This window comes from Columba livia, chromosome 8 (assembly GCF_036013475.1).
Source record: "Columba livia isolate bColLiv1 breed racing homer chromosome 8, bColLiv1.pat.W.v2, whole genome shotgun sequence".
Lineage (NCBI taxonomy): Eukaryota > Metazoa > Chordata > Aves > Columbiformes > Columbidae > Columba > Columba livia.
The window spans coordinates 18,506,393-18,530,185 of NC_088609.1; the positions used below are offsets into that span (position 1 = coordinate 18,506,393).

Consider the following 23,793-nt stretch of genomic DNA (forward strand, 5'->3'; position numbering starts at 1 on the left):
TCATCCCGTTTTGCAGGTACTTTGTCAAATAGCATTTTTCTTACAGATCCTTCAGTAAAAAGAAACCTTGGTAGACACACCAGCATGGTTCATTTATTTGCAGAAGAAAGACACCCAGAAAGGCTGCCTGCTAAAATAGGTGACAATAATAGCCAGAAAAAGCAGCTGCAAACTTTTTGCCTGTCTAAATGTCTCTCTCAGTAGGATAAATCAGAGCTAGGTGTGCTAATGGCTTTGCCCCGATAAAAAACAAAAAAACCAAAACCTAACAAGCATTCCATGAAACGCCCACAGGGTAACAAAAATTTCCAGAGAGATTTCCTGACTATTACCTTTTTTAGTTTTGTTTTTGTTTTTATTTTTAATAGAAGGATGGTAAGTAATAGAAAGATTTCTCAAGTGATGTCTACCGCAAAACTCAAAGAACAGCCAGCCACGAGGTTTACACTGGCGTAGAATGAATGGCAGAACTCTGCTGCAGAGCCTTGGAACAGTCCTACACTTAAAACCATGGTGAGAAGAGATCGGGGTAGAGAAGAGGCAAGAGTTCACACTACTAAAAACATTGAAATGAAAAAAGCTTTATAAACTTATAATATTGTGGGTTTTTTTTTCTTTAAATGTGACTAAATTAAAGTCAGCCACTGTTCAGAGGCAGTATCTACTATCTCCTTGTAGGAGGGGTGGTTTGAATTATTTTGTAATCATACCTTTACTCGATAGTGCATATTCCTGAAGATAAAATTATGCATGGTACCTGAAAGCATGTAAATGTTTAAGCTGCACAAAATCCAGATAATCTTTCCAACAACAACTAAAAAAACCCAAACCAAACACCAAAAAGGAAGTACTGCTTGATTTCTAAGAGGTCTTCTGTTGTAAAAAGTGAGGTTAATACAAGGCAGAGGCTACATGTGTGCCTGCACTACTTCAGAAAAGTATTGCAGCCACAAGAGGGCACTCTCGTAATCTACAATTTGAATTTTTGCTGCCTGGCTTATTAATTTTTAATTAAAAGGAAATCTGACTGTTTTGCAGAATGAAGAGATCTTATTTGACACATCAAGACAAAAGATTTTTCTCCAAATTAAAGTAAGCTAACGATATGTACAACATTTTCAAATTGCACCACATTAGCTAAAGAAACAGAATTTACTAATTGACCAAAGCTTACTTCAAAACTATACTTTACAGACACAAAACATGATTTACATTAAAAACTTGCTGTTACTGTTTATGACAGCTGTCAATTTGCGATATTTTAGTCAATGAGACTAGAAGAAACCTCTGACTATATAACCAGTATTATCTGTGGATGCTAGGCATACATGCGCTCTCAAGCATATTATCTGAATCCAAATACAGGTGAAAGCCCTTAATCAGACTTTTTACATTTCTGAAATTATTGTGGGGTTGTCTATGAGATTTTTTATTTATTTATTTATTTATTCTTAAAGGGGCTCAGTCTCCTCACACACAACATGTATATTCAGCACTGCATTTGCACAACCATTTCCTCTCCTCTTTTATGCTCTCAAAAAAAAAAAACCCAAAAAACCTCTTCAGAATAGCCCACTCTCACCACCTTTTTCAGGTTAGGAGGGTAATCAGTTACTGGAAGCCCTTTGTAGCTAGTAATTCTGTCATTTATTTTAGTGGCCATTGTTGGGGTACTTATAAATGGGGCACTCCTGAAGGTAAGGTTATTCTGAACACATCTTCCTGCCTGACACTTGCTACCTTTGTTGAACAGAAGCCAAGTATACTTCCTGCAAGCTGAATTAACTGTCTAGTTACTATGATATACTGCAATAAAACTGCAAAAGCTACATTTGTAATACGCTTAAAAAAAAAAAAAAAAAGGTCATTTTCTTATTTTCTTCTCTTCAAGAGTACTATGACAAAAGTTTAGTCCAACTTGGCTTTTATTGTCTTATGCAAAAACATTTTTAAAACCTTCTTAGACACTATTAAAATCCTGCAAAGTCATGGAAAGTAGTTCACTCAGTTTCTCCGATATATGAGCATTTAAAGTAGTGCTGATATGCAGGGATTCCTGGTAAATCCACACTTAGAATCCAAATGCCCAAGTTTCCATTACAGTTGCAAGGTAGCGCGTCCCTTTAGTTACAGGTATTACATACATTTCCTTAGAGACAAGGGGGCATTGCTGACTTACTCATTATAAAGTGAGCTGGTAGCTCTTGGTATTCTGCAAATTTTCAGTAATGGACTATTGACATGCTGAAGTGTTTCATTTTTAATTAGCTATCCTATCACCTGGTACAACAGTAAAATTACAGAGATCATATTAATGAAATCAAATATATCTTCCCAGCATTCTATCCAGGCTCATAATAAATGTGTTCTCTTTTTAATTATATATTAATTTGGAACAATTTTATATAGCTCTCACTGCATTTAGGCACCGGCCTAACCAGAACTCTGCATTACCTTGGAGCATATAATCAAACAGAATTAAAATAGAGCATGCCAAACCTGAATGCACAGTAGTCTAATACCTGCACTACCGTATCTTCGCTCATCAATAGTTAAAGGAACTGAGTAATATTATTGGCAAGATACTGCAAACAAACAGAGTGCAGCAATCTCATGTCTGCATTAATGTTTATTTCAAAAAGTTTAGCTGGCAATTTCTTATATCTTCTGCATAGTTAATTAACATAGGAGATAAAACACACCAGAGACAGATATTAGTTCTAGGCATCAAACAGTTAACAACAGCGCACATGCCAAGGTTTTAATAAGGCTTAACAATAAAAAGCTTCAATCCTCCACTTTCACTAGATTTTTTTGTTGTGGTTTTCCCTTGCTTAGGGCAATCCATCTGTTAATGTTGACTTGCAATATAGTTAAGCTTGCACACGTAAAAAAAGCCTAGAAGAGCTAACCTAAGCAAGAGTAAGCTCAAATGAATATTACAGAGAGAGAATAATTCATCTTGGGCAAAGATTGTGTGTGTGCACGCGCGTACACACCGGCACATGAGTGTGCTCCCGTTACTACTTTTTTCTTTTTGTTTTAGGAAAGATTTTCAAAATGCAAATAATAGGAGAGCAAGCTGATCACTACAGTTTGCAATAACACGTTTAATTATTTATCCTCCGATTAGCTTTTGACAGCTATTTTACATGCTATAATTCGTTTTGATTTATTGTTAATTTTTTTTAAAGTCTATTGCTGATCTGGCAAAAAAATATAATAAAACCACTATGACAGCAGCGATAAAGCTTAGTAAATATTCACTGCTAAAAGCAGCTCTGCACTGTGACCAGCGCTGATATTCTCCCTGGGCCAAACTGGCCTTGTTTTCAATAAAACCAGAGAAGTATCCTCTCCCCTGAGCCCTGTTAGGCTGAGGCTGCAGTTGGAACTGTCATCTTCACACAAAAGCAAAGGGGTTGGGTTTTACAAATGCAAAGCCTAATTGGGAGATCTTCATGGCTGTACTCTTGACATTTATTAAAGCCTCATCAACAAAACAGGAAATAACCGTACTAATTAGCAGGCCCACATACAAAATACTATTTGTTGGGGTAAAGGCAGATTCACTTCCTATTGTAAAGGAAACATCCTCCCAGACCCCAAAAGCCTGTTATGAACCAATTATTAAAATGATCTTTTATAGTGATGCAAACTTTCATATCATATGTAATGTTTTGAAATAAATGTTTTACAGCATCTCAGGCAACTATTAGTTACTATGTATGTTTAACTGTTTCCAAGAAGTGACGAATGAAAATCTCAATGCATGCATCTAACATGATATAAATATAACACCAAATTCATTACACTTAAAAGATTTTAAATGTTTCAGTATGGAAGAGATAGTAATAAAGTGCAGAGGTGCCCCTTGTTTGCAAGCAAAATCACCATTAAAAGCAATCACTCTCTTTTGTTTGTTTTTTGTTTAGGATTTGGGGGGATATTCAAATACACTGATATTGCGAATTAATCAATACGCAGTCCTTACTTCAAATATACATCAAAGTGCATGAACTGCACATTAGCACTATGCTTATACTGCTATAGGCACTCATAGGCACCATTTTAGAAATCTGGATGGGAAGGCTCATTTGCAGGATAAAGAGTTAAAGAAAAAAAGGATTAAACCTGACAATAGCAATCTGTGAAATTCACTTCTTTTAAATGGCAGATTCAGTAGTAGATCTCATACACATGCACTTGTGAATAAAACTGCATATTTTTATTTGGATGTAAAGTTTAAAATCACCAATTATTCATAAAGAACTTGTATTCATGTTACCTTATTCAAATACTTACCAAGAACAAAAATAAAAACAAGAGTAGCAACGTTAGACTACTATTTTCTACAAATATTCTGGTTTGATTTCTTTTGTAGAGGAGGAAAAAGTGGGAACAGGGAGAAGTGAAGGAAACTGTGGGGTTCTTAGGGAGCGATCACCGTTTACTCCTTATGCCCATGGGGCTCCCATGGCACTGGGGACAAGAGCTGGGGAGAAGACAAGGGACCTGCAGTTTTCAGTGGGGCAAAAACGTGGGGCTTTTATTCACCATCTTCGTTAGCAAACAAACCCTGTATCCATAGATTTGGATGCATGTGTGTGTATACATACATAAACATGCACGTGCAAAACCATGGACCGACAGGCATTCCCCCTGCCCTGTTTTCAAAACTGAAAGATGACTGGTGGAAACAGCCATAATGATATTAAAGGATTTTGCAGTACATGGCTGTATGGACACAAGAACACTAAAGCTAAATTGTTCTGTCCAAACATGGGCCTTCAAAAGAAATGTTTAATTGTGCCAAGGTGAACTATATTCCTTTGTATTCTTACACTCCTGTGTCTAGCAGTAGGCAGCACTATCATCTCAGTACAGTACGGCAGATTTCTTTAATAAAAGCAGTCTATAAAAATTCACTGTCTACAAGAATAGATTCGTGTTATGTATTTACATAGATACATATAACTGTAGATTCACCTACACTAATCTGTGAATGTTTGGCTTATAAAGCATTAAAAGCTTTTAGTACCTCACATTATCAAGTTATTTTGGTGCTGTATATTAAAATGACAGTTATCTATTAGAAACGAATATTTTAAGAAGCATTCATCTTATTATCATTAGAGGTGTATATTCATACATTTAGAATTGTCTACCTTCTCTTCTGATACTCAGTGAAGAAAATCTACTGTACACAAGCTCCTGAAAGAATGCAGGCACCACAGCTGTCTGTATATAAAACTATACTGAAGGCACACAGTTTATATCATTGGCTTTGTGAGATCACGAAAACATGTACAAAGTAAAATCTGCCAAAATAATTAAAGAAGAAAGTCTTCATATTATTTATAAACCTATTAAGAGTAATGACTTAATACTAATATACCATTTCAGCATTATTTAGCACTAATTTGCATCTGTTCTATGTTAAATTTTACAAGCTTTATTACAGATAACTAATTCAAAATCAAATTGATTAAATTGACAATTCAGATTTTTTTACTGCAATATCTAAAGTAAAAAACTGAATGCTGTTAGATCAGCTGGACTGAATTTGCATACTTAATTCTCATATAAGTAAGAGATAAGCATTAAAAATCAATACATAAATATTAATTATATCTATTAAAATATGCAGTAACAATATAGTGTAAAAATATACACCCACACACTAAAATATGTACAGATGCAGGCATTTATTCCCAGAAACAAACTGTTACAAAAACTATTTTATTGTTATCTTTGAAACAAAACTGTCAAAATGAATCCACAGACATTGAAACACTGGTGAAAGTTGAGACACAACACCTGTTACTTCAAATGAAAACTAGAAAGCATTGGAGAATAAAAGGACAAGAGATTGGCACCGTATTAACTCCCTGACTTATTAATAATATAAATCATAGCTATCTGAGCAAGGTTAAAGGCCATATGCTTGCCAAATACATTTATTAGAAATACAAAATTATTGCACCTCACTACAAAAACCTAAAAAGATAGCTTAACTCAGACCTGTGAATAGACCAGAGTGTATTTGCTGTGAGAAGGCTTTATCAAAAATAGTGTTTAAGAATTAAATATCAGATCCATACTTATAAATCCCCTGGTTTTTTCCCTCTCAACAGGGATGAAATACAAGTAGCATTTTTCCTCCATTCAAACAGTGTAGCGGCATTTCTAGAAATGCAGCCTTTTAATCACGCTATTTAAACACAGACAGCAAAACAATCTTCATCAGATTCACTGATGAGTTGCTATAAGTGGCAAACAATTTGTGTCATATGTATGTGAACAAGAACAGAAGTTTCAGGTGCCTTACCTGTGCCAGTCTTCGTTTTTCTGAGTTTGCTCTTTTCTCATAATGCAACGTGTAGACAGGAGCGATCTGTCCTCGAACAGCGCTGCAAGTTCCACATTCTTCCTCACTCTCCTACGCAACAAAACAGATTCAAATTCCTTTATTTATAATCATTATCTGCAAACGTACCCTCCATATTATGCATGCAGAATGCATTCAAAATTATCTTGCCACAATCTATTACTGTCATGAAAATACCATCTGTAGTAAGAAAAACAAATTTAGCTTTTAAAGAAGCTGAATTATCAACATTGTCATTTAAAAGATGAATTGTTCAAATGTCTAGGAAATATTTTTGAAAGTTTTCTTAAAATTTCATAAAATACATCTAAAAAATTATCCCTTCTCTGTACAGAAAATCTGAAGTGGAAACAAAATTTTCAATGGGAAAAGCAGCTGCAAAATACCTAAAACATCTTTTCTGCTATTTCCGCAATGCTGCTTTTGCAAAATGAAACTCTGTCTTCATTTTTAAACATTGTCATTGTTCACATATCTTATGAAACCAGAAAGGACAACTACACCTTCTGAAACACATTATACTGTAAGACTCTCCCATCTCAAATTCTCAGCTTGAAGCAAAGGCTTCGATTGTGATATCAAAGCAATCAACTTTATGAAAACATACATCCTGTTAATGTACCTTTGAAGACCTCTGTTGTTTTATGGTAAAATATGCAAACAATAAAGAGATTATTCAGTGGATGCATAGAATGACAGATAGTTGCCAGAGGGCTCGTTATGAAAAATCTATTGTTGAACAAAGGGCTAAGCATATTTCAAAAGTCACTAAAAACACAAAGCTCATGTGATTTGTAAAGTATAAGCTTCAAACTGATACACGAAGCAATGTAAGAAAGTAAAAAGTGTACTACGTACCTTGTGTTTTAACTTACTCTTCACTTCTCTTATTCCTTGCCTTGCCTGATTTTTTGCCTAGAAAAATAAAAGGACTTAAGTAGATCTGCGAGACACTGGCTGTAATCATGGAACATGCTTCATGATGCCACTCTTTACCTTTTTTTTTAAACACCTGGTGATATATAGAAAGGCAATAAACTTTATCACAGATTTCATACACGTACTGTCAGTATATTTTATGTATTCATACTTTGTATATTTAAGGATTTTTTTCACTACATGCATGGCAATGATGTGAAAACATACATACTCAAAAATTCTCCAGTATTACTAAGGTCATATATATCACTCCTTTATTTGAAATGGCCCTTTAAATTTGAAAGGGTATTTTAGCAGTAAGGCATATTGGAAAAATGTTCAGATTTTCAAGATGACTGTTACAGTGTTCCAGTCTGGCAACTTGCAGGACAACATCAATCTTAAGAGAAATGAAGTGATTTCATATGCAGATGGAGATTTTGCCCAGTGTTGCTGAACAGTGTCGTGCTGCTATTTAGGGGAGAATTCTGTGTGTATTAAAATAGGCAGCCAAGGATCACTGTTGCATAGAAAACAGCCAAGAATGTTCTTCAATAGAGAAATGAGTTATCAATACAGAATACCATATATTTATGCTAAAAAACATTAAAAAGAGAGGTGGAGGGTAGGGGGAGGGGAAGTAAAAGAAAAGATGGGTAAAGACTACACCAAAAACCCTAACCCTAATAGAAGAAAAGGTATCTTTCTCATACGAATACAGGAAAAAACAGGGAAGTTTTCAAGGTTGTCTTGAAAATACAACTTTTAAAAATGTATTCAAGGGCATATATATGTGAAAACGATCTATTTTTCTATGGCTTTCTGTACATGGAAATTCAGAAAAAGAAAACCATTTTCTTGAATCAAGAGGTCAGAAGAGTCTTTTTGATCCTTAAATCACACATCTATAAGCTCAATAACAGCACAATGGGGTGCCATGTAGCAGATGCGAACCTGAGAGCCACTTTAAACTTTCCAGACCACGCTCAGAGCATTTGAATTTTGGAATGCTTTGTTCTAACTCTGAGGGATGGTACCGAGCATGTAACTCAAGGCTACCAACCAGTTATCTAGCAATTAAGAAATTCATATTTCATTTCTCTAGTTGTAAGCTCCGTAAAGGGCAAGAGCATATGACATTGAACGGGGTATAAATATGAATACCTTATACACACATATCATCAGAAAATTTACCAGTGTTTCCTGGCATACACAGAAGTTCACTTTGAAGAACCTTTATTATCAAGGACATAATTATAAAAATTGAAGCCTGGGAGAAGATCATGTAACCACAGTCTAAGCTAGCACAAACTGAAAAGGAATAATTTGCAGATAACCTGTTAATGAACCATTTTTTAAATTATAAATGAGTCCATGAATATGAAATATATTTAATTTATTTACCTGTTTCTCTCCACAACTGCTGTGTTTTTCAATTGATGTAAGATGAAAAATTCTGTTTGAAAACTTTACTTAAAATACACTAGCTTAGACTGATGTACTGATTTATTCAGGACTGCTTATTATGCTTCCAACTAGTGAAACACTTGGAAAAGCAAAAAGGAAGTATTTTACCATATATTAAAAATGTGACCTTAAAATACTTCCCACTTCATTTTACGGTATTGCTGTTTTTCCACGCTGCATAATACTGCCTAATTTCACATGCTTTACTGGTTAGGCAGTCTTTGAAAACAACATCTTTTAAGCTCAGAAGTATAAGCATTAAATCCAGTTAAACATGAGTGTTCTAGTATCATCTTTAAAAGAGCAGATGACAGAAAAGACTTGCTGGACAGATTAGTGATGCTTTATCACACCTTTTCAATAGTGTAGCACTTGGTGCCCAAGCAAAATTGCATCTGTGTGAGCCAGGACTCCATTTGTCCAGCACAAACTTTAACTCTTCCGAATAGAGATCTCTACATCACATTAACACTATGTACTACATAACTATATGCTATAACACTGTATTTATATTACATATAAATGTAACAGTTACAAAAAGTTTTACGCTCATTAACTTTGCAATGCCTGTGTTGTGATATGGGACCTTAGTGCAAATGAGAATTTCCATTTTCATATTATAATCATGCCATCACCAGATTAGGAAGAGTTTATAGTTGCGTATCAAATATCTAAATTATATGCAAATAAATTTCTAGGATGTATTATGATTGAAACAAAAAGAGCACACTGATGTTTTGAAAGTGTCTATCATTACGCACAAGCTATCTGGAAGTCTCTGTATCAACTCTAAATCCTAGTGTTAGACAAGAAAACAAAGCTAAAACCATTCTATGCTTTTCTGCAATACATTTATAAAATACTTAGGTTTTTAGGTATTCAGGAAATATAAGAGGTTATAGGAAGTTGTAGCATTTTTATGTATTATTTATTTGAAATAGATGATCTTACAAATTTATATGCTGTTTTCACAGCCGGAGTGGCTTTGGTCATTGCTGTGTTGATCAGTGCACCACCTTTCTGCAATACACAAAAAACATTTTCAGTAACATTTCAATGTAAGTCAAACCTTAAGACGACAGCAAGGAAAAATAAACAGCGTGCTGTAAAAAATAATCATCTTCCTTTTAAGTCAGTAAGAATAACCACAGCTGTGTTTCCTCCCAACCTGCTGTCTGCAGCTACACAAGGGTTACAGGACATCACTATTGCAGCTGACACATTTATCAATGCATTCTAACAGAATGACGTATTTTCATTCTTCATTCATTGTTACTATTTCAAAATTGATTCTGAAGTTATGGTTATTTTTCATGTGTTCCTATCATATTTATTATGCAACTTAAAAATACTTTGACCTGACAGCAAGAACCATCTCGTTTAATCACACAAGGACTCTCTTAATCTAAAATAATATATTTTACTAATCTGGCAGAATAACAAGGTTATACCAAAGGTCTCTTCTGTAAGCCAAACTGCACAAATTCATATTAAGGAAATTGCTATCTACGAGAAGTGATAAACTTCATATCAAATTGTACTGTCACACCTAATTCACAGTTATGGAATGTAACGTGATACAGAAAGCAGTGAAGTCCATGACTATACAGACAGAAAAACATTGTGCATTTTGACATTTGTTTTGTGAGTAGGATTTTTTTTTTTAAATCTTAAAAAAAAAAAACAAACATATTGCATATACCATAGACATCATCTTTATTACAGAATAAATATTTTCCTTGCAAATGTGTGACCTTTCACCATTTCATACATGTAAAGAAAAGGACAAAGATTTAAAGAACAGGATGGCCAGTATAATTACTTAACCAGGTTTATACCTTCACTGTATTCATCCACTGCTGATAAGATCTTGAATTTCCTGAAATAAAAATATAAAATGAAATAAAATCAAACATACATTCAACATTTAAAACGTTTCAATCCTCCTCACAGTCTGCATAAAAAATTCCCTTAGAAGATCTTTCATTAATTTCATTCTTCCCACATACACAAAAAACCTGAAGACAAGAATATGTGTACAATAAGAAAAACAGACAAATACCCAGGTCTCTCTCATTTCATGTTTTCTGTTTTCTTTGTAAAACTATTTCTTTTTACACACTGAGTTTTTTTGAGGATAGATTAAAACTACAATAGGTTACATATTGCTTAAAAGTCTATAAATAAAAACACCAACTCAAAAGAAAGAATGATATATAATGAACTCTATTGAAGGATAATGGTCCCACTGGGCAGACTTTCTAGCAAAAAATGGCATGGATTGCAGATGGTATCATCCCAAGGAAAAAGAACAAGAGAAAAGTCTAAGGATTATGGCACATCTATATACCCCTGTGATGGAAAAAATAATTTTAAATTATTAATTGTGTCTACTTTCTTTCACAAAGGAAAACCTCTGAAAGGCAAGTGAGAGCTACTCGCCTCTGTAGGACTACTGAGGTCCATCATGTCCCTAAGGACATGATGGACAGGGTTAAATTCATGAAGGACAGGGTTAAATTCAACCAAGCACTTGCTGAAGGAATGAGTGCTATTCCCAAAAGTGTTTCAGCTGAACACCAAATATTGGGTCCCCACCTCCTGAGAAAGTTTGAGACACATCTGTCACCTGAATGCTCTGGTACCGTGAGCTGTTTCTAACCCCAGACCAGACATTCGTGTTGACAAGAATGCTGAAGATTCAAACAGAGAGTTAATCCATTTTGAAAGGATCATACTGATACAGCCTTGACGTTACAGCCTTTTAACGGGAGTTCTCAAAACTTCTTAAGCTTTGCAATAATCAGTCAATTAGGCCTGGCTGAAATTCTTCCACTGGCTGGTGGAAAGCCAAAACAGTCTCCTAGAACACGCTGAAAATGAGCTGGCTCACTGTAAAAGGTATTCCTAAACTTCTCAATGAGGTGCAAGAACGGAGCTGTTGATACTCAGATCAGGCACTTTCACCCATTCCATGAGCTTGTTTACAAGCAATTTTGGTACAGCCCAGCTCTCGGGAATAATGACACAAGTCAAAGCAGTCCTGATGATCATTATGGTCCTATTGCCAGTAAGAACATCAAAGAGCAACCTAAAGCAAAAATGACTAATTTTTTACTTCTTCATTCTGGCTCCCTGGAACTGCTAGAGAAAGCAACATGCAAATAACATGTAGTAAGGTGAAATTTAACCATGCTGGTATGTCAATGAAACTTCAATGAACCACATGCACTTTCTCTAACATGACATTTCATAACTTCAAATTCTTATCAACAATATTAATTTATCATCTGGCTTGTGCTGTCCTTATCAGGGTCTTCTTCCCCACCTCAGCTTTCTCTGTCTCAGCCTGTGACTTCAGCAGTTACCAGAGACAGTAAATGAGATCACAGAAAATCACCAAAAAGTTTAACTGTCTTATAGTTGTTAAGCGCAAAGTCAAACTGCAATGAAGATGGCTGACAACTTTCTTTTCACATACAGTCACAAGGAAATGAGTTTTGAACACTTTAGTGGGGAAAAAAAAAAAATTCTACATTTTATTCTCCGATTTCCAGATTAATTTTTGTGCTGTTTTAGTTATGCTCACATATGTGGAAAAATGCAAATTAAAAAAGAGATTACTTAGAGAAATATTCCCCATTTGATTCAGTAATATTTAAATTATACTCTCTATAGCTAAGAATATGTTCACCTGTCCTTTTAACAGCTTGTAGCTTACATTAACTTTCTGTGACTTTTCTGAAAGCTGGGTTTCACCCTTTTTTTAAAAACCTTGGGCTTCCTGATAAAGTTGATGGGAGTTAACTCTGCAAAGGAGATCATAGTTCTACCCCATTAGCATCACCAAATGTCACCTTCAATTGCATACATATTGTTAGCCCTGCACTTCATAACGATAATGAGACAGCAGTTATGTAAATACTGAATAAGTGCCCTGAGCAATTTGTCCACAACCTGGCAATACACAGCTTGTCTGACTTGAAAAGCAGGCAGGCAGGGCCAGCCGAGCATCCCCTCCTGCGCAGCGCCAGGTGAGACAGCACAGCCCAGAAAGCAGCTTCATCCACCTTCTGGTGCAGCGTTACAGCAGCCAGCAAACAAACTCTGAATTCTGACACCACCTAGCTGAAGACTGGATGCTCGGTGAATAAAATCTGTTTACAGAGCGGCATAAGTTACCCCATAAAGGTAGAAAATACCTAAATCTCTGTATAAGTAACCACACTTTAATCGATTAAAAAAAATTACGTGCTAGATCATAACAGAAGACACAGAGAGGCAGGAGAAGGCAGTGAAAATCTTGAACAAAAGGATTTATGTACTCTGAGCATAAAAATGGTATTTTACAGAAGGTGAAGATGGCTCTGCATGACTTGATGATTTCTCCATGGGGGCCAACTCCTTTCCCCTGTAAATGTGCCCATTTCAGGGCAGTCTTGCAGAGGAAGATGGTTGAAAGCTGCCACATGCAACGCAGTGGATTTGTTCAAATCACGTAACCTCCATCTACTGAGGAAGCTTCTGCACTACATAAAACAGCATTTGTGCTGTCATGCACATTTTGAGCCAATATTTTGATAGCAAATATGATATCTCAAATAACAATACAGCTGCAATAAATGTCTAACAGGACAGCAATCAATAATCCTGTAATATTCAGCAATGGATTCAGCACACACTCTTCTATATGGGTTAACTTTTTAAGCTAGATAATGTGAAGTGTTACAACACTTGTCAGTGAACACAGCTGAGGAAAACAACACAAGGACTAATATCCTTATTTATGAAGAAGGTAAACTTCCACTATTCTTTATGAGATTATAGAAAAACATTAAATATTTCCCTCTTTTTTTAGAGTAACAGAGTTGCTGGAGAAAACAAATTTCTTCAAAAATTCAGGAAATTACTCTGATTTCTTCACTGCAGAAATAATTGGATGTGAAAAAAGATGTGTTTATGGAAAACATAACTATCTAGAAAAAGTTCTGCGGCACAAATCTGAAAATTGCTTTACATACAATCTATCACGTTATGTAAACGTGCAGTTGAAAATGTAAATAACAGTCATATTTCGTCATATATTGAAATCTAAGTATTACTTTACTGTATTTAAACATGTCTTCACCTAATATAATGACATAACTAGATGCATAATAGTATATGTCCCACCAGTGATTTGTTGAAGGCTAAAACCTTTCCAAGAATGAAGGGATACAATGACGCAGTAATAAGATTAATAACTTCTATAATTTACAGGATGTCCTCAGAACATCATCATGTTGAACAGCTCCCAAAGAAGCATCATCAGTGAGTTCACCTAAATTAATGCTGTACCTCCACAAAAGCCTCCTGCTGTGATTTCTTCTTCAAAAGCATCAGAGAATCCTCTTCCTGCATTTAATTTTGATAGCCGACCATCAATAAACTGAAAAAAAAAAAGTCACACTTTGTTGGCCCCTTTATTGCTAGACAGTGTTACAGTTTTCCATGTGTACATTATATAATGGAATATGGATGTTCAAGACAACATATGGCTTATGGATTATATATTGCTTTTAGACAGATTTTGCAAGAGCGGTTGCAACTATGAGCAGCAGCAATATTGGAGTACTTTGTATATATCAAGTAAATTATATACCTTATGCAAAATTTACAAACAGATTTGTAAAATGTTATAGTCAGTGAAATTTCACATAATTTTGTTCACAAATATTTTAAATGGCTTTCAAGCTTTTCTTTGCTTTTCTAATGGCATGAAAATACATAATTTCCTTACAAATGGTAACTTGGATTTGCAGTCATAATCAAATAAAGATCATTGAGACACTTCCTGATGTTCTGTCTTGAAATCCTGAGTTTACTTCACATCATCAACAACAGAACACAAACAAACCTCCCTGTGGTATCCCTTTCTGGGTATCAACCAAGGCAGAACTTGCGCATAGAAAGTACCTTTAGAACAACTGGAAATACTTTACCACATTCAGTTCAAAGAAACGACAGTCTATGATGTCTGCTTGAAAGCCACTGAAAATGTACATGTTTTATGTGACTCTGTAAGGACAGTGTGTGGAAGGGAAATTGTAGCAAACCCATCCACACAGAAACAACAGAGGGAAGCTGCGGGTTGGTGGTGGCGGCAAGTTGGATTTGACTGGCAGCATGCACACTGCATTGAAGGACATGTCATTCAAATGCATGGGAACGTGATGGGTGAAGTCCCCAAATAAAGTGAGGTACAATGCCAAGGCAGACCCCCCAAGAGCGTCTTGACCTGACTGAGCACAGCTCAGGGTTGACACCACTTTATTTTCAAGTTCCAACACGTTTGCCCTTTGCTTTTCTTGACCACTAACGTTAGTTGCAGCTACAGATGGACATTACAATAGCTATCCTTATTGCAGAGGTTACGGCTGCACAAGAACATGGATTTGCATCCACATATAAGTGCATATAGAAATACTGAAATGATCCAAACATATAAAAAAATATCGGCGACAATTAATGATTAAACTTTTCAGAAGGAATGAATACATTCCTTTCAAGAATTAATAGGCTTCAAAGAAGTACAACGAACACATTCTTAAAGGTCTAAAATTCTTTCCAGAAGCAATCCCTCCCTTTTTGTTTTGAAGAAGCTAACTCAAGCCGGAGAGATAAAGTGAGAAAGCACTTTTCCAATTATACACAGTTCATCTTCTAACAAGAATTATGAATCACTGGTACTAAACAGCACACAGGAACTAACCAAAATTAATTATTTGGTTATATCGTATTTTACCACAGATTATCCAAACAGTGTCAGTGACAATCTGATGCTTGTCAATGAACAGACTAGTGACATGAAACAAATTATTTTCTCAGAGTACAAGTATTCTGGCAGCAAGAATAAGGCAAGCAGAAGGATAAACAATTCTTTTTCTTTCTTGCCTAAATTCCTTCTTCTTTTTTCATTTTACTTCAAGTTGGCTGTTTTCCAAATAGGCTGGTTCATGGTCAGACCACTATGGGATCACTAGATTATTTCACAGTAAGAAAAAGAGATAAGAGCATCTATAGCTACTGCTATAGAAACCCCCCCCCCCCCCCCCCCCCCCCCCCCACACACACACACACAACATCCCCCTCCTATCGCCAGCCTTTGAACTGTAAGACATTATCTCTTTACGGAAAGTTATGAATTCATTCCATACTATAAACTAACGTAAGATTTATAGACATACTCATCATTTGGTAAAATCCTATCAACAGAAGGCTGAGACAGTGATTGAATTTTAGTTTTTAGAGGATCATTCCAACTGAGTATTTAATGTAAATACTGACAAACAGAACTGCTAGCAAAAAGATATTGGAGACATTATTTAAAGGAAATGATAAGAGGTAGCAGAGGCAGTAGCAGTTATTACTTTTGAGCAATTTACTGTTAATGGATGCACTTAAATTACTACGTGAAAAGAATAGCATGTGGAATCACACATAGACTTCATGGTTTTTTCCTCCCATTTTTCAAACCCACACTCTCTTAAAAAGTCTCGGTCTGCCATTTCAAGAAATGCACTCACTTGGAGATCCAGAGAGCCCCTGGCTGACTACTGCTTTCAATGAAAAACTAGTAATTCCAGCGCTAGTCTTGGATTTTAAGCTGACTAAAACCAGAACTACCACAATCCTTACCTAATTTTGAATTCTAAAACCAAACTATAGACTATATCCACTTCAGAAGATCTTGTTGCATAGGTGATAAAAGGTTGGGTGTGTGAGAGGAGAGATGATGTTTGTGAGCTAAATCCAATCATATATTTAGACAGGAGTAAAAATTCCAAGTTAATTCACCCATTATTAAAAACAAAAAGTTAATAGAAGCAAAGAAATCATCATAAATGTGATTTCCACACAATAACAGCTCAAGAGCTTGTAATAAGAGAGCTCAACTCATCCAGTTTGTAAATGAAATCTGAAATTACCAGTAATTTTCAAAGACTTATGATTTTTCAAGTCCTAATTCTGCATTCATCATTCAGTTAGCACTTTCCACCATTTTAGGAACAAATCCCAATAAATGTTGCCGATTACATTACTTATAAAACTACATTATTTAATGAGATGGTCTAGCATTAGGCTTCATGTTCATTCTAAGAGTGAATTAATATTTTCCCTGGCCACTCATCAGAACTATTTGATGTGTAAGATGCAACTACTAATTGCTTCTGTTCCATGTTACCCTAAATAAAGGGGGGGGGTCTTTCTAAGACTCAGAAAAAGCTAACAAATAAATTGCGTATATAACGGTACAAATACAAAAGATGCGGAAAAAAAAAAGAGAGAGAGAAAAGAAGTAATATAAGTATACAGATTAAGAGATCAAACATTTAAGTCGAAGAAAAATGGTCATATACAAAATAATCAAGAAATAACAATATTTAATATATAAATAACAGTAATTTAGTTTTAAAGATTTTTTAAAATATTATTAAATATCCTAAATATTTAAGAATAATGATAACTGGAGTTTCTAAAATTAAATCTATTCAGGGCAGAAGACAGCTTGAGAAAACTAAAGCCAACAAATTGCAGGAAATTGAATTTCACACGTCACTGTCCTTGTGATTAGGGCATTTACCATGAATTACTTATAAGAATTCCTTGAAAATGTATCTTTTGCATAAAGACTCGGTGTGTTCTGCTTCAGAGAAATATAAACAGTCCTTTCAGCTTCCAAAAATGTGAAGTCATCAACCTGATTTAAAAGACATCTCCATAATTTATAAGACCAAGAGAATGGTTTGAGGCTAAAAGATAATCTAGGCACAGTCCTTGCCAAAAATATCCTGTCTCAGTTTTCAGTTAAGACGATGATGCTGGAGGGAACAAAAATGAAAATGAGATACAGAAATGGACATTATAATACCTGAGGAATGAAACTCAAGTTAAAAAAACCCTAGATTCACTTCTGTTACATGTTTCTAAGGAAACCAGCACATATATCTAGAAGCACAAAAAAATTTATGACTCTACCAAGGTAAAGGAGCACAGTTGAAGTGAATTATAACAGTACTACTACTTAAAAAACAAAGGTGGTAATAAGTACTGGTCTGTCAGTTTGCCTTTAACAATTTGATGAGGATTACAAATTTGGGGGGGGGCGGGAAATGGTAAATGAGTAAACAGAAAGATATAACATATCAAAACAGTGGTTCTCACAGAGTCTTTGACAATTAATTTTCCAGATAAAGGAAATGTAATTTATCTATACCACAGAAAAGCCTCTTGCATGTGCCTCAAATACTAGTTCAGACGAAACAAAAGCAGAGTACCTGAGCAATACACCTGAACTTTAGGTTAGACCAGGACTGGCCCAGGAAGGAGCAGACAGCTTGTAATGAAAGGAAAATGTCACCTGTCATGGTATTTAAGGATGTTTTGGGACTGACCCTGTTTACACGTTAGTTAATGATTTTTGTACAAAAGACTGGCATGTGCCAATACAGTTGGGGATATTACTAATAAGAAGCACATCAGAATTAATAGGAAGCACATCAAAATGCAATACAAAATAAAAACAGACGATGTTGAACATGAAAATAATCTGAATGGGAGTAACACAAAGACTCAATTCCACAATTTATTCCAACAGTGATTTCCTGGTAATTTGGTGAAAAGATACCACAGCTTCCTTCCAAAATTAAAAGAGTGGCTAAATAAGAGGAATGAACATGTTTTAATGTAGGAGAAAGGGGGAAAAGACTAAAAACCTACAAAGAAAAGAGGACAGAGGACGCAAATGGCACAAATGGCACAAATATAGCTTGCTTGTCAGTTACAGCAAAAAAAGGTTCATTTAAAGTATCCATTTTCTGCTTGGTCTAGGTTTAAGGCTGCTTCTAAGAACTATTTTCTACTTAACAGATTTCCCAAACAGAATAAAATATAGTTTAGGCTTTTTGAACACAAACAACTCTAAAAACAGCCCATTTGTCAGTGGCAAGAACTGGAGAAGATGCAGCTGGGCTAAGGATTAGCTGAAAAAGTGGGAGTAACCTTCGAAACAGAAAGTAGAGGAATGAAAAAGAATTATTACTACTACTAGTAAACCACACACATCATCAAAATTATTACTATTTCCTAATCCTCTAAAATATATTATTTCCTTTATTTGAAATAAAATTAAAACAGGCTATAAACAAACTGTAAACTGATTCTGTTTAATTGAACACACATTAAAATGTAATGGGTAAGCACAGAGCCACACGGACAAGCCCATTCATTTCAGTGGAGTTAAACCTTTTTCTTACAGCTCAAGATCTTGCTTTAGTAGTAGTAGTATGACAATTTGGAAACATTGCTTGTAGGCAGCTTTCTATTAAGAAAGTTTTACGCTAGCTTATTACACTGAGATACAGAAAACATAAGCAACACTGTTTACTCCATTACCTCTTTCCATTTCAATCATATGTGCTTCAAAAGGTTTTAGATTTCTTCTTTATTATTTTGTATTTTTATTGACATTTCGTTATTGTATAAAATAAAACACAGTAAAACTAAATTATCCCAACTCTATGACCAGTATTTCCTTATTTTTTTACAATTAAGAGAAACATTTTCACAGGACTTCTACAAACTATCATCCTTGCATAAATCTTCACTTTAGACACTAGCCTCTGATTAACACCAAATGTTTTTTGAAAATCAGAAGATACTACATATAATGAATTTTCCTTATCTATCATAGTAGTATATCTTCAAAGCAGTCCAGCAGATTATTTAAACATGAACTCCCATGTCTCAATCATCCCAGCTATTTGCAGGCAAATGTATACTTTTATGAGTCTTCTCATTTCATTCAGATTTTCCTAAAAATCTAGTAATAAGTTTCTTAACATCCTTTTGATGCAATGGAGTCATGTTATAAAAATGGGGAAAAAAGAGAGTTACAGAATAAAAGTAAAGGAAAAAGTTCATTTCAAAGACTATAATAAAACTACTACTGAGCTGTGCCAGATATTCGACAATTTGTTCTCTGTTAGTTCAAAATCTGTACTATCAGCTAGAAAATTCATCAGGCCACCCCCATGGCTTGGGTTTGTAACATTCTCTGTGTGCATACTTCAAAACCTCTAGCAGTGAAAACTGCAATTACAGTACAAATCCAATCTTTAAAGAAAACTATGTTGTTTAGGTTCTTTGGTCATGAGCCAAGAGAGTTGAAAATGAAGTTAAACCATCAAGCTGGGAGATGCATGGCTCTTCTTGTTTGGATGAGATGCTGACTGGCTCTGAAGAGATGCTGCACTGGCTCTGCAGCCTGGGGTTATTTTTTTGTTGAGCTTCCCCCCCTGCTTTTTAACTATAACTGAAGAATTTAAAATGCAACAAAACTGGGATAACTGTATCCAAAGTATGTGTACTCATATTTTATCCCAGAGTTTCACAAACTGACAGAAAGGAAAACATATTTAAATATAGGTATGTTTAGAAGAAAATTATTAAACATGGGTTATATATCATCTCATACCTGTTTAAACAGTTGAAGATTAACAGCAGTTTCCAGGAACTGCTTAGTAGTACTGGAACGATGCTTCACAAAACTACTCTCACAGAAAGTTATAGGCTCTCCCTAAAAAATTTAAACAGAAAAGGTTAGATGATAACCAGTGTATAAAAAATATGTTGATTTATTTAAAATTCTCCATTATAAATTTATTTCTTAACAGTCAGTACATAAAAATATTCCCTTTGAAGCAATCTTGATAAACATGCATCCAATTACAGAGACATAGACCACAACAAAAAGAGCCCCAAATCTTCACACAACATTTAAATAATTCTCAAAATACATGTTGCAATTAAACCCCTGGTTTATGAAGTCAGTCCACAAAATATATGTTGCAAGGAAAATATAAGTGGTTCACGTTACGTTTATAGCATCCTTCAAGAAAAATGTCACGGAAGTGGTTCAAATTTTCAGGAAGAGCAGGTCCACTGATTCAAATAATTCAACACACATTATTGTTCAGCATTACTCTGATTCTCTGATATGCTAAGCCAGCAATACGAGCAAAGCGAAACTCTCAGTCCAAAAACATATATCTGCGTCAAATTATTTTTATATTTATTATACCAAAACATGAGAAGATCGATAAATATATTGCTGACTTAACAGGCAATTATTGAAATCCGTGTCTATTTTATTTTTACACAAAATAAAAGCTGCAAAGTTTTAGGAATATTTTTATGGAGAAAGTCTGAATAGATGAGATTAATATTTAATACAATAAAATGTATTTACCCAACGTGGAAAAAAAAAGTATAGCCTATAGTTACCAAAAACCCTATACAAAACCACTTTGATGATGAAAGAAGATAAAGTAGTATTCAATGAAAACAAAGTGTTAGTTGAAAAAATTATTACTGAAAACTGCGCTAATTTAAACCCAAAAGATGCTAAATAAGATTCTTTATAAACCATGAAATTAACTCCTTTCTTATTCCCTAATTTCATTTAAAATTTGCTGTCTTCAGTGTGCATAGAGCACTGGATGTTTCTGATGAGCATTCTCTCTAATTCTGTTATTCTTGTCAATACTTTGTAATAAGTTGTTTGACTTAACTGATAAGTAATAGGTACATTATAAAGCTTGTGTAGTGATCAAGGTACCTGAACTGATTTCATACTAAAGCCAAAAGGCCTCTCACTCAAGTTTACATGACCAATCTACCTACCAGGTTACAAAACAACTACCTAAGGTCTCAAAGACAGAAAATTTGGAATCCAACAAAATGCCACACCAAAATCTACCACAGAATATTTTACTACCCAAAAGCTAAACATACAGTGCAGTCCCACAGCAGAATAAAAGACACCTCAGCCATTCAAAAGAAAAATGATGAGAGACGGCTGCTACACTGCTCTTCACAACAGCTCCAACTGCTAGCCACTTTAAAGACAAATTTATTCATGCCCCTGCCAACCACAGGTTTCTGCTCCCAGCCCTGTTTAATTTAACCACAAACGGTACTTCCCGCATTTCCCTATCGTACCTAATTCCCTTTTGTACCCCTGGCTGTGCAGTTATGTGCTTCCAGAATATCACAAAGTGCATGTGCATAGCTGAGTGTGGTGAAGTGGCTCTAAATAATTTTCCACTGCTCTTTACACCTTGCACTTTGCTTTCAAATTGTTCAAGCATGATGCAGGGAAATGTAGTAAAAACACTGCAATGCTATTTTAAAATCATATTCTTATAGCATCAAAAGCTTCCCTCTTTTGAAGTCTCCCTTTTAAGAGTTCCAACCCTACTCAGCAAAGTGCATAAGTCCATGTTTAACTTGGTTTTAAGTTCTACACCATTCTTAAGGAGCCTCTGATTTTAGAAAAGAAACCTCACTGGAAGAACTAGAAGCTATACATTTATCAAACACAAATCTCCATTCACAGAGTAGCTGGAACGCTGTGATGTGCAAACGCATCTCAGTACAGCAGGTAGCACTGTGTCAATCACATCTCCAGGAGGAGCATCTAAGTTACTCCACCTGCTACCTATCCCGATACAACTGGTGGGCACGATGCACACGCAGGACATGCTGGATCTGTCACACAGCTTGGAATGTTTGCGGTACTTCAAATAGCACTGCCTTCCTGACCCACTTTACATTAGCTATTCTTGAGCTCCTAAAGACTCTTGTCTTTAGAAGATGACCCCAAGCTACTTAGCAAATTCGTAATGCATCAAAACAAATGGAATCGTCTCCATGAGACATGGTGGTACAAGACACAGTGTTCCTCAGGGCAGACTCTCCTCTCAGTTCTGTCGTTCTTCCAAAAAATCTAAAGGCAGCAGACTCTAACAACTCCTTATTCATATATTTATATTTTGTTGTTGTTACACAAAGAAATGATTTCTGGAAATACAAAGTCTTCGTGGGAGTGCAGAACTGCCTAGATGATAGCTCAAGACATACTATGAAACATGGAATTTAGAACCAGAGAGAAAATCATATTTTCCAAATACACTATTCAGAAAAAATATAACCTAAGCTACACCTCCACTGCCACTTTCCCAATTGTCTTATATAAGATGAAAGAGAAAGGGAGAGGTTATTTCGCAGCAGCAGAGAAGGCAGGCGTGCTTGCTCTCCCTTCACATCAGCCTGGGAAGAATTTTATTTGATGGCACTTCTCCTGCCTGAGCTGTGGAACAGAACACCAGGAAATAGTGGTTCAACACACAGCTGTAGTGCCTGGCTGTAATATTTTCCCAAATACTTTCTCTTAATCACCGGATACTTCAGATACTTGCTAAGCACTCATGCATTGGTGCGTCTGCTCCCTTATCAGTACAGTTCAGAGACAGAATAACCAAAGCTATTCCTTAGCTGAAAATTTATTTAGATTTATAAAGAGTTCACATCCAAAAGTTATCTATGTTATTTGAACCTACTGATAGCAAGGTTGCTTTAAAAAATTTGACTAGGTTTAAAGCTCCTACCTGTTCAGCACATGAAATGAGAAAATCTTTTGAAACCTGTGGAAATTCCACATTGAAGTTTTCTCAGTGTATCTGCTGTAACTTTAGTGAAATTGCATTAAATAATACAATTAACTCCTAGCTTCTTTTATTTGTTCAAGGCTCTGAACAAGAAAATTGTTTTCCAAATACAACTTTTATAAATCTTCGAGATTATTACTGTAAACACAAAGTCTTTTGAAGTGCTATTTAAAAAATAAGTTATTGAATCAATATAAACAGAAATAGCTCTAAAAGTTTTCATACACAAAGCTTATAACATTCTCATTTCTGCAAATACAACTGGGTACCATTAGAAACTGAATTTTGGAGGAATGCTGCACTGATATTTAACTACTAGACCATCAAATGGCCCTTGTTGTATTGATCTACAATGTACTTTCAAAACAAGTTCAATCAAAACCCAGTGGGGACTCTATACTGAAAAGTAGACAGCTAATACTCAGAACAAACAATCTCTGCCCAAACAAGATACTGTCCTTTTAACAA

At 35.1% G+C, this 23,793-nt stretch overlaps 1 protein-coding gene across 4 annotated transcripts in view; it reads right to left on the reverse strand.

The window, feature by feature from the left end:
- The window catches only part of DENND1B (DENN domain containing 1B), a 160,794-nt gene that overhangs the window by 17,571 nt on the left and 119,430 nt on the right, over window positions 1–23,793 (reverse strand). For all 4 annotated transcript variants that reach the window (XM_065072352.1, XM_065072349.1, XM_065072348.1 and 1 more), the window contains 6 exons: window positions 20,292–20,393; window positions 14,114–14,204; window positions 10,615–10,655; window positions 9,728–9,796; window positions 7,250–7,306; window positions 6,332–6,442 (listed from right to left, as the gene is read on the reverse strand). In XM_065072352.1, coding sequence (XP_064928424.1) covers window positions 6,332–6,442; window positions 7,250–7,306; window positions 9,728–9,796; window positions 10,615–10,655; window positions 14,114–14,204; window positions 20,292–20,393 — 471 coding nt within the window. The remainder of the gene's footprint in view (window positions 1–6,331; window positions 6,443–7,249; window positions 7,307–9,727; window positions 9,797–10,614; window positions 10,656–14,113; window positions 14,205–20,291; window positions 20,394–23,793) is intronic.